Raw genomic sequence first — 11,917 nt, forward strand, 5'->3', positions numbered from 1 at the left:
GATCGTGTGTATTGGTACCGTTTGCGGTTGTTGGGATTTGGAGGCCCGAGTGGATCTTTCTTTGCTTGGTATATTAGATTTTTGGATATGATATTGGGGTGTAGACTGGTTGTCTCAGTGTTGGGTTATTCTAGACTATTGTGCTATGGGCTACGTCGGAAAATGCCACAGGTTGCGTGGCGAGGTGCATCGAATCATGTTCTAGCAGAGTAGTTTGTATTCCAAAGACCAGCGGACGGCTGGGAAGGATTGTTTTTCTTAATTGGGCCTTCGTGGCGGATGTCAGTGCAGAGGTTTCTACCGTTGGTTCAGTTCCGGTATTGAGGGACTTTTTCGGATGCGTTTCTTGTGGCTGGGCATGTCGCCGGGCGAGATTGTGGATTTCGGTATTTATTTGGTGCCGGGCACCGTATCGTACGGCTCCGGCAGGAGTTATAGTAGTGGAAGGAGCAGCTTTAGGCTTCTTGGTAAAGAGTTCGTTGGTAGGCTGATTGGATATGTATTTAGCTTGAGTTGGCTTGGTTGGCCCCGAATTATATTGTTGAGGGATAGGTTGATTCGATCGTTATTGAACTTGTTAGTGATCTGGGGAGATCTGTGAGTGGTTTTTCTGTGCTGCGAGGCGTTATGATTTGTTGGATATGGGCACATGTGGTGCGGTTCTATTGGGGTTCATAGAGAAAGTCGAGCGGGAAGAGTAATTGAGTGTTGATCGGTAAATGGAGTATTGGCTATGACCTATCGGGTTGCGTGACGTATGTTATTTGTTTCACCGTGGGTGTAATGAATCGCTTTGGTTTCAGACATCAAATCGTGCGTGGCTGTCGGTTTTGAGCATAGCGACTTGAGGTGTTTCATGTGTAACAATGTTGGATAGGGTCGCGCATTGTAGCAAGGCTACGTGGAGTTATGACCTTTCGAGGTAGATTCAGGTATTCTATCCTATGATATGAGACGGGGTCTCAGCCTTGTGTGGTGATGGTATTGATGAGCTTGAGGTACAACTCTTTCGTTTGAGTCATTTTTAGGATTTGAGTACATTCAAATCGTTTCTTATTGGTGCATGTATTATGCAAGTTGTGTCTTAGGCCTAAGTTGAGGTGTCATATCACCAAAGTGGTGTGTTGGATTCGAGGTGATCGTTGGAGTCATTAATGAATACGAACAGATTTAATTTCAGCTTGTTAGAAGGATAATATCGAGGTTTGGCCCGAAAATCTGTTGTGGTAATAGCCAAAGGGAAGTGGCTTCATGAATGTTTGATCTGAGAAATGGTTACGATTTATCGCGTGTTTCATTTATCGTTGGCGGTATGTGAAAGTGCTGGGATTAGACTTTAGCTAATAAGAGGTTTTCTATCGGTATTTGGTTATTGTGGGCAACTGCTGTGATTAGAGGCTATCGTTTCGAGTGTTTGGATTATGTGGTATATCAGGTGGTCTCACCTAAGGTTGCAGGTATAGGTTATTACAGCTGGTTCGGGTTTATTCTGAATATAGACGTGAGGTTCTGATCTTGTGTATGATTTCGAAAAGTGCAATGTGGTTCTACGGTTTATGGTCTAGATGGGTTGTGAGATTTCAGCTATGATCTGTTATCGTACCTATATCAGGTAGGGTGACGTGGGATCACCCCGTGCATATGCTTGGTAAGGTCATTCAGCTATTGGTCGGCTTCTGGTATAACTATGGGTACGCTCGAGGACGAGCGTTGGTTTAAGTTGGGGAGGATGTGACGACCCGACCCGTCGTCTCATGAGTTACCACTCCGTTTCCCCCATTTTATGCTTCTTCATGTTTCGTTATCGGTATTTGGTGTGTTAGAGTTGATTTGGATTGGTTTTGATAAGAAATGAGACACTTAGTCTCTTTAAGGAAGGCTTAAGTTGGAAAAAAGTCAACCGGACGTTGACTTATGAGTTAGAGGGCTCGGAGGTGATTTCCGGTGATTCGGTTAGCTTCGGGAGGTGATTTGTGACTTAGGAGTGTGATCGGAATTGATTTTGGAGGTCCGGTGTAGAATTAGGCTTGAATTGGCGAAGTTAGTATTTTGGCGAATTCCGGTTGATGGGTGAGATTTTGATCCGAGGGTCAGAATGGAATTCCGAGAGTTGCTGTAGCTTCGTTATGTAATTTGTGATGTGTGTGCAAAATTTCAGGTCATTCGGACGTCGTTTGGTTGGGTTTTTGATCTAATGCGTGTTTCGGGAGTTTTAGAAGAACTTAGGCTTGAATCCGATGTAATTTGATGGTTTTGGTGTTGTTTGAGGTGTTTTGATGATTGGAACATGTTTGAATTAGGTTTTAGGATGTGTTGCTGCTTTTGGTTGAGGTCCCGGGGGCCTCGGGTGAGTTTCGGGTGGTCAATCGGACCATTTTTTGGAGTTGAGAAATTGCAGAAAAATCAGTCCAGCAATTGCAGGTATTTTGGCCTTCGCGTTCACATAGGGAAGCTCGCGTTCGCGAAGGGCTGGGTTCTGGAAGCTACGCGTTCGCGAGGGTCTAGGCCGCGTTCGCGAAGGGTTCATCAAGTTGTTCATTGCGTTCACGTTATGTGTTTTGCGATCGCGTACAAGGAATTTTGTCTCAGGAGAATTTCTCATCGCGTTCGCGTTATGGTCTCCGCGTTCCCGGAGGTGGAGGAAGAAAGGCATCGCGTTCGCGACCTCTGTGTCGCGTTCGCATAGAGTAAACTTTGGTCAATGCAAGGATGTGCTTCGCGAACGCGATAGTTTGACCGCGTTCGCGAAGAAGGAAGGGTCAGACCTGGGCAGAATGTTTTAAAACATTTCATCCGCGATTTTTAGCCATTTTTCCCCCATTGTTGAGTATTTTGAGAGCTCTTTGGGACAAATTGAAGAGGGATTCAAGGAGGATTGATTGGAGGTAAGTTCCTTGGCCTAAATACACGAGATTACGATAGATTTAACATGGAAATTGGTGGAAATTCATCAAAAAGNTCTTAGAGTATTCTAAACTATTTGAGTTCAAATCTGTTGGTTCCATGTTTGTGACTAACATTGGTTTATCATGTGAATTTTGAATTAGCAATACACTTCAATTGTAGTTCGAATCGGTGCTTTATATGTCTGGTTGAAAGGAACGTATTCGAATCCGTCTTTTCCGATCTGCGTTACTGCTGTAATTTTTCTTCTTTCTCTGTGTTACTGCTGCAATTTTTCTTCTTTATCTGCATTACTGCTGCAATTTTTCTTCTTTCTCTGCGTTATTGTTGCAAACTGTTAATCACTGTTCTTGGCCGGTTGCCGATTTGCATTATAACATTATCATTGGTTGTTTCTGTAAGTACTATTGGAAAGTGTTACAAAATGAGAATAATAGTGTTCTTAACATAGAAAGATTAAAAAATGTGTGTATAGAATAAATACAGAAAATACTCTATTTATAGTTTACTATTTTTCAAAAATTGAGCTTGAATTTTCTTTTTTCAGTATTGGTTCCTCATTTAGGAATTTTGTCAGAATCAATCCAAAAGGTTTAAGAGAAAAAGAAAAGCAAACTAGAGAAGCTGACCAGGGAAGTGGCTGAAAATTCGTAAGTTTGCTATCCTCCTTCTCATTTGTTCAGTAATTGCTATTTTTATTCTCAATTTCCACGTTTTATTTTCACTGCACGAGTTATGATTGTTCGATAACTATGGCAAAAACCAATGTCAACCTTGAAAGAATCGGAAAAAGAAAACCCGTGAAAGTTAATTTTAGACATTTCACAGTGATGTTAAAATAGTAAAAGTCAATATTTTTCCGCAATTAGAGAAGCCTATGCTGTTATTTCTGTGTGAATTTTTACTTTATCCGTCTGATTCATGTAGTTCTCAGTTGCCCATATAAGTTTAATGTGAGTTCTTACACTTTATACAATGTAGCTTCTTACTGTGAGTTCTTGCATTTTACTGAAATGTAGCTTTGGAAAGAGTTCTTACTTCCGTTCTTTCATGTGCCTTGTGCTTGGAGCTTGTTATGTATTTCATAAATGAATACACGTGATTGGAAATCTCACATCTGAATCTAATAGCCACTATTTGTTAAAATATTTGCTATCGATGTTCGTTGTCTTGTTCGTTATTGTGGAAAATCATTTCGATGCTCCTTTTCTTTTCTTCGGTAATATTGCTAATAAGCCTACTATTTTTCTTTCTGTTGTTAGTATTATATGATACATTTTGTAATTTTTGGTTTGCAAAATTGGCGGTTTTGTTGGTGGATTTTAATTTCGTGTTAGAAACCACGAGATTTTCCTTAGGTAACTGTTTATGTGATGGTTTTGGTGACGGTTAAATTTTGCAACAGTGAAATCCATCTAATTTTGACAATAAGTGACTTTTTTCTATCTTTTTTATTATTTGATTTTTTATTAGGAGTATATAAACCAATTTTATACTAGTTGTTTTGGTGTTATGTAGGATAAAATTAATTTAATGGATAATGGAGATAAAAGGCGGATGGGCCTTCGAAGGTCAACTGATGAGTACATACAAGGGGTGAATAAATTTCTTGATAAAGCATTTGAACGAGCTTCCCAAGGAAATCAAATATTATGCCCTTGTAAAGTGTGCGCTAATTGTTTTTGGCATCATAGGAATGTGGTGGAAGACCACTTGATTGTTAATGATTTTGTTCATGGATACACCAAATGGGTTTTCCACGGGGAAGGATTTTCCTCGAGGAAGACTCGATGTCCAAGCAGTAATGATGAAGGTTCTGACATGTATGACGATATTGATGGATTACTTCATGATATATTTCGAAATGTCGAGGATGATTTGGGACATGAAGGAGTGAGGGATGGACGATCAGAAGATGCAAAAAGATTCTTTAAATTAGTAGAAGAAGGGAAAGAAGAATTATATCCAGGGTGTGAGAATTTTTCCAAATTAGGTTTTACGATTCGGTTGTACTTGTTTAAATGCATTCATGGGATGAGTAATGTGGCATTCACAAACTTGTTGGAGTTGTTAAAAGAGGCATTTCCATTTGCTCAGCTACCCGAGTCTTTCTACAAGGTAACAAGCATGATAAAAGATTTGGGTCTTGATTTTGAAAAAATACATGCATGTCCTAATGATTGCATGTTATTTTGGAATGACAATGCAAATGTAGATACTTGTTCTGTGTGTGGGTCTTCTAGATGGAAGAATGTTGTTAATGTCTTGACTAATAAAAAGACCAAAACCCCTGAAAAAGTTTTAAGGTACTTTCCATTAAAGCCTTGGCTTCAGAGGATATTCATGTGTCCCGAAACAGCTGAAGCTATGAGATGGCATGCCACTGAACGACCGAATGATGGAAATATAAGACATCCTGCTGATGGTGATGCTTGGAAGGAATTCGACTCCTTGCACCCTGAATTTTCTAGCGACCCTCGCAATGTTAGATTGGGTCTTTCAAGTGATGGTTTCAACCCGTTTCGAACAATGAGCATTTCCCATAGCACATGGCATGTTATGTTAATGAACTATAATCTATCGCCTTGGATTTGCATGAAGCCAGAGTATATAATATTGTCAATGATCATCCCAGGTCCGTAATCTCCGGGAAATGATATAGATGTGTATCTACAACCACTAATTGCTGAATTGAAAGAACTATGGGAATTCGGTGTAGAAACATTTTATGCCGAATCCAACCAGATGTTTCAAATACGTGCAGCGTTAATGTGGACAATTAGTGATTTTCCTGCACTAGCAATGCTTTCTGGATGGAGCACAAAGGGAAAATTTGCATGCCCCACTCTTAATTATGGCACATGTTCTCAATATCTCAAGCATAGTCGTAAGATGTGCTACATGGGTCATCGGGCATTTTTTCCTCATGAACATCCGTTTCGAAGAGATAAGAAATCATTTGATGGCAAGGAGGATCATAGACTTGCACCTACTCCTTTGTCGGGTATAGAAGTCCTTGAAGAGTTGCGTGAATTCAAGAATGTCTTTGGAAAGGTCCAAAAGAAAAGGTCTCGGGATAACAAGTGTCCATGGAAGAAAAGATCCATCTTCTTTGAACTACCATACTGGGAAACTAACAAATTGAGGCACAATCTTGATCTGATGCACATTGAGAAAAATATATGTGATAGTATTCTTGGGACATTATTGGAGATAGATGGAAAGTCAAAAGATCATGTAAATTCTCGTTACGATTTACAAGAAATGGGAATACGAAAAGAGCTTCAACCAATACATGATGTTGTAAGTGGAACAATTTCTTTGGCTAAAGCTTGTTTCTACATGAATCAAGAAGAGAAGAGGAGATTTTGCACTGTCTTTAAAAATGCCAAATTGCCAAAAGGCTGTGCCTTGAATATATCACGTTGTGTGCATGAGAAAGAGATGAAAATATCGGGGTACAAGAGTCATGATGCTCATTTTATAATGCATTACTTGCTCCAAGTTGCTGCTAGAAAATCAATACCCAAGAATGTTTCTTTGGCATTGATTAGGTTGGGAAACTTCTTTAGAGCCATATGTGCTAAGGTTGTATGGCGAGAGGATCTTGATAGATTGCAGTCTGAAATCAATGAAATTACATGTGAGCTTGAAATGATCTTCACTCCAATCTATTTTGATATTATGCCTCATTTGCCTGTTCATTTAGTAAATGAAATTAAGCTTGGGGGTCCAACTCATTGTCGTTGGATGTATTCCACTGAAAGAACCTTGTGCAAGTATAAGGCGTTTGTTCGTAATCGAGCTCATCCAGAAGCATCAATTGCAGAGGGGTTTTTGGCCGAAGAGTGCTTGACCTTTCTGCCCAATTTTTCCTGTTTCTGCCCAATTTCTGCCCAATTAATTGAAGTATTGAACATTTTCAATATGCAATGCTGCATTGCCCTTTGTGTCGACCAGATTTATCGATTTAGCATCTTCTCTAATCAGCTCCTCTACAACTCAAGATTTTGTCCTTTGACAGCCATGTGAAGAGCAGTCTACCCCTTCTTATCCATCCGGCTCGCGATCCCCCGCTCCTTATTCAAAAGGGCCTTTACAACCTGCACATGTCCATTTCTGGAAGCAGAATGAAGTGCTGTTTTCCCATTACTTTAAGCAATAGTGGCCAAACTTTTCTCTGCTTCTAATAGGTAATTCACCAGAATGAAATGTTTGCTGCACTATGTTTCATATAGTAGATAATTCATATAGTGTTTTTAGCAATAGTGGCAGCAGAATGAAGTGTTTGCTGCACACAGAAAACATTTGGAGCACAGAGGCATTATATTCCTCTCTTCATTAAGCTCTTATGTGTCGAAACAACCTGTTTGACCAATACACAATTACTTTAAAGGAACCTTCAACCTCCAATTATGCTTCCATAGCTAAGCCCCTTGTTGCTGTGTACTTATGTTTAAAACCTCGTATGCTGCAGATTTCACAGTTAAAACTCTGGTACCTTTCTGTTTGATGTTTTAACAGGAAGCATTATATATGACTCTGGTACCTTTCTGTTTGATATTTTAACAGGAAGCATTATATATTTCATTGTTTGATGTTTCTTTCTGTTTGCAGAGAATGTCTAAAACTAGCATTGAGAAACGAAAAAAGTTGAAGAATCCTCACACTGCTGGAAAAAGAAGTTTTGCTTTAGTTCGCTCTAAGTTGGTGTGTAACTAGCAAATCGTGGCAAAAAAATTTCAATTTTAGCTTTTGTTTAGTTCATGGCAGATCACTGGGAATGCTAACTCACTTTCATGTAACTAGGAAAAAGAAAAGGAAACTTCGGATCCTTTATCAGCAAAGGAAGTCTTTATTGTTACAAGGAAAAGAAAAGTTGGGCGATCATACAAGTCCTCGGATGAAGATACAACTAGTAAAATTGTGCGATTATATTTAATTAATGTTATATCGAGATCAATTATTTGTTTCTATTTGTTTACTTTTTATTTACATGAATTACATTTTTTTGATTTTGCTTTGTAGGATGAAATGGAGGAAATTGAAGCACAACAAAAAGAAAATGGCAATGAGTCCGTAGAGGCATTTGCATCTGTCATGGGACCAGAACATCCGGGACATCTGAGATTGTATGGACGGGGGGCTACAAGAACTTCTTTAAGAGGAAAAGTAGGATATTTTGAACCCTCTTCGAATACTTCAAATTCTATACAAAAATTGGAGGAGAAGATACAAAGAATGGAGGAAAAAATTGAGGAACAAAAGGCAACTATCCGTCAAGAAGTTGTTGCAGATGTTCTTGCACGACTTCAGCGTTCAGGAATTGATATTGATGTTGACATTATTCTAGTAGCATTGAGTGACAATTCATTAGGAGAAGCTTCATCTGCTCAGCAAACAGCATTGCAACCAATCCATCGTCCATCTACTGCTACCAACAAAGAAGGCCAACTCATTCCAAGTATTAACTCATTGATAATTTAATAATTTTTGTGAGATCTACTGTCTTAAGTTGGTACTTCATGTGCGCATTCTGTTGTATTCCTCTAGTGTACAAAATCCTTCTCTACTCCGTCAAAAACTATTGTATTCCTCTCTCTCTCTCTCTATACAGTTCAATAGCTTATGCCTTAACAGTTGTGCTATGAAATCTTGGTTCTGTTGCATCAAACATCAAGTATGATGCAGTGCCATTTTGTAAGAGAAATCTTTTATGTTCATCCAGGCCTATTTTCCATCAGCAAGGCCACGATTTAAACTTTGTAGAAATGCATTATCAATTTTAGTTTTCTGTTATCAATTTTAGCAAACTCGCGTTGTGGAAGATTGTGTCTGGATATATTTGATTATGGTACTTTGTTGAGTGATTTTGTAGATCCCAAGTGACCTCGGTGGATTTCTGTGTGGCGTTGCTTATTTAGCCAAGTTCTTGTGTAGAGACATAATTGTGTGATGATTCAACTTATGGAAATTGTGTGACTCTTGCGGGATACTTCATCAATTTATTTCAATAACATTTCATTCTCAATATTTCTGGTGAAGCTGCTCCCTCGATGAATGTCACACTCTGTCTTTGCCACTTATTTTATACTCTTCGCATTTATGAAAAATTTCACTCTTTTATGTGTTTTTCTCATATATAGTAATGATTTGCATAGATGAGGGCTTTTTAACTGTGTGGTTGTCTTTACCTATCAAAAGGAAGGGAAAAAATAGTGATGGTTTTTTGACGGCTCTTTAACACCTAAGTTTTGGAGTCAGTTCTTGAATTGTGTTGGTAGTTCTTTCCTTTTATCTTATTCTTTTATAATTTCTATTACCCAACTAAATTGCGTGCAAAATGGGATCCAATATCAGTTGTTTTCTGGAGTATTTATGTGGGAGAGTAATTTCTATAGACGCTGTCATATGCTCTCTCCATATTCATATAAGGATCACTTTGTCCTGAGCTAAAATTTGGTAAAAAATTATAGTTTTGGCTACAACTAGGGTTGTCTCTGTCTGTCTTCATGCTCTGCTATTGGAGCATAAAAGCTGAAGAGTCACACAATTATGCCTGTCACTACCTCTTGTTTCCATAGCAGAACAATATGTTTTGTTTGGCTAAAATTTTCAAATTTTCTTAGTTTCAGAACAACTTTGAAAAAATGAATGATCAGAGAAGTGCTATAAGAGTTCAAAGGCCCGTGTTTGGCCAATATATCTGAGGGTTGTCTTGCCCTTTGTCTTGCTATATAGTTTTGTTACTTTCCTAGTTAGGTGTATCTCCTTATGTTTTCTGATTTGGATATATAGTTTTGTTACTTCCCTAGTTTTGTTTTCTGATCAGAGAAGTGCTATATAGTTTTGTTACTTCCCTAGTTAGATGTATCTCCTTATGTTTTTTGATTTGGGTATGCACCACAAGGATAATGATATTTTGAGCAGGTTGAAAATTTTAGGATAGTCGTATTTACAAAGGAAACTCTGCCGAAAAATTTAAGAATTTAGAGCGTTCGAAAATTTTGGAGTTATCAAATTGGTCATTCAATTACTTTGTGATTCAATTATATTTTAAAAAATTTATTTAATTATTTCTGGTTGTCTTTTGTAGGTGCAGCGATTGCGGAAGAAAGCAGTGACGAAGACCTTACTTGAGTGTTGTTGATCGTTGTTAAACTTTCTATCATCATGTTCAAAGATATTTTAGTTTAGAACTTTTTGTATGCAAACTCATCTATTTTGACTTTTGAATTGTTGATCAAACAATGTATTCACATTTTGTTTTTGTATATGAGTAATGCTAGTTGAATATTTTAATTTTATTTTGTGGTTTATATAAGTTATGACGTAAAAAATTTCATTGCATAGGAAAATATTCCTTATTTTGCTTCCATAAATATCAGAAATTCAATTGTGAATTGTTGCAATAGAGCATATAACTGTTCCAGTAGACCTAGCAAATAATAATAGCATCCCCTAATAACCGTTGCAATATGTAACAATATCTGTTGCAGTAGGGTACTGATAATTGTTCCAATATCACAAAAACCGTTGCAATATCATCAAAACCGTTGCAATAGACTTAAAAAATCGCCGGAATAATTATACCACAACGGTTTATAACCGTCCCAATAGAAAATACAACCGTTCCTATAGATAGAGCAATGGTAACAGTACCATAACCGTTACAATACCCCTTAGATGGAGACATTTTTGAAACCGTTCCAATAGACCTATTGTAACACTGAATCCCGGAACGCCTCCAAATCCGTTCCGATAGCCCTATAGGGACGGCTAGTGTATCTATTGGCACGGTTTTGGAAGGGTTGCCATAGACCTAATTTCTAGTAGTGAGAGGATGACAGAGATCGTGGCTGTTATGCCCGGTTTGTTGCTGCCCCCACCGTTAGTTTGGTGGGTGAGGAAAACGTTCCCTTTCCCGAGAAGTGGAATTTTGCACGTGAGTAATTTTCTCGTACCTTTTTTCCCTTTAATTTTGATGATTATTTATTTTAATTTTCCTTTTCTTTTTCAGCAACCATGGGAATTGTGGATGATATTCCAGATTTTCGTGTTTGGGTAGGAAAAATGTTGAATGCTGGCCAATGGAGGGTAGCTCTTGGAAGGCTCTTTCCCAACGATTTGGTTGGAAAGTAAAAACTCACGGTAAGAGTTTTTTTTATTTCACATATTGCTTTTTTTTCTGAACTTATTTTGATCCTTCTTTTTATCAGGATTTGCAATTCGAGGGATTACTGCCGAGGCGATCGCGGCTTCTCGTATCTCCTTGGAAAAGGCCCAGGAAATAATTTTGGGTTCTTCATTGAAAAGAAAAGTCGTTGATGGCGAAGACTCTGAAGAGGAGGAAGATGAGGGTTCATTGATAACGAGGCCGCGGGCTCGTAGACGTATTATCTCTGATGATGAAGCATCCCCCCACCATTCTATTCCTCTCACCGAGTCTATTGAAGCCCCGGTGGCGATCCCTGATGATGATGTTGATGATGTTCCCGCTGCTGCTCATGATTCTGTTGAGCAGCTTTTTGATCGCGGGTTTGGTAGTGAAGATTTTGGTCTGGTTTCTGATGAAGCACCCCTGGCTTCTTTTGCCACTTCCGTTCCTGTGACTCCTTCTTTGCCAATCATAGCTGTTTCTGTTCCTCCCCAGGCTGTTTTTACTACTTCCACTATTCCTCCTTCAACGATTCCTCCTCCACATGTTCATCATACTGAGGTTGGTTCCTCAAGTGGAGATACTGTTATGAAGCAAGTCACCATTGAAGTCCCTACTGAGGGTAATCTTTTAAGGAAAGCAGGTCAAGCAGACGTGTGGCTAAAGCCTTTGATTGGTCCAGTCGAAAAGGCTAAGCTTGAGAGTCACAGTTCTTTGACCTTGATGAATGACATAGTGCATGCTTCTTTAAAGGTACTCCTTTTTTCAAACTTTATTTTATCCTTCACCTATTTTCAGGATTCTCATCTTCCCTTTTCTTTTAGGTTAATTTAATTGGCACAGAGATGATGAAAA

The 11,917-nt window shown here is 38.6% G+C and overlaps 2 protein-coding genes across 2 annotated transcripts; both read left to right on the forward strand.

Annotated features, from left to right (window-relative positions):
- On the forward strand, positions 3,479-8,651 carry LOC109231827. The gene is made up of 4 exons (XM_019397459.1): positions 3,479-3,554; positions 7,522-7,614; positions 7,714-7,830; positions 7,933-8,651. Exons 2-4 carry the CDS (start codon positions 7,525-7,527, stop codon positions 8,389-8,391), a joined length of 666 nt encoding a protein of 221 aa, XP_019253004.1. The 5' UTR covers positions 3,479-3,554; positions 7,522-7,524; the 3' UTR covers positions 8,392-8,651.
- LOC109231602 lies at positions 4,438-6,936 on the forward strand. Its single transcript, XM_019397252.1, has 2 exons — positions 4,438-5,539; positions 5,624-6,936. The coding sequence occupies exons 1-2, from the start codon at positions 4,438-4,440 to the stop codon at positions 6,934-6,936; spliced, it is 2,415 nt and encodes an 804-aa protein (XP_019252797.1).

Source organism: Nicotiana attenuata, chromosome 8, assembly GCF_001879085.1.
Source record: "Nicotiana attenuata strain UT chromosome 8, NIATTr2, whole genome shotgun sequence".
Classification (NCBI taxonomy): domain Eukaryota; kingdom Viridiplantae; phylum Streptophyta; class Magnoliopsida; order Solanales; family Solanaceae; genus Nicotiana; species Nicotiana attenuata.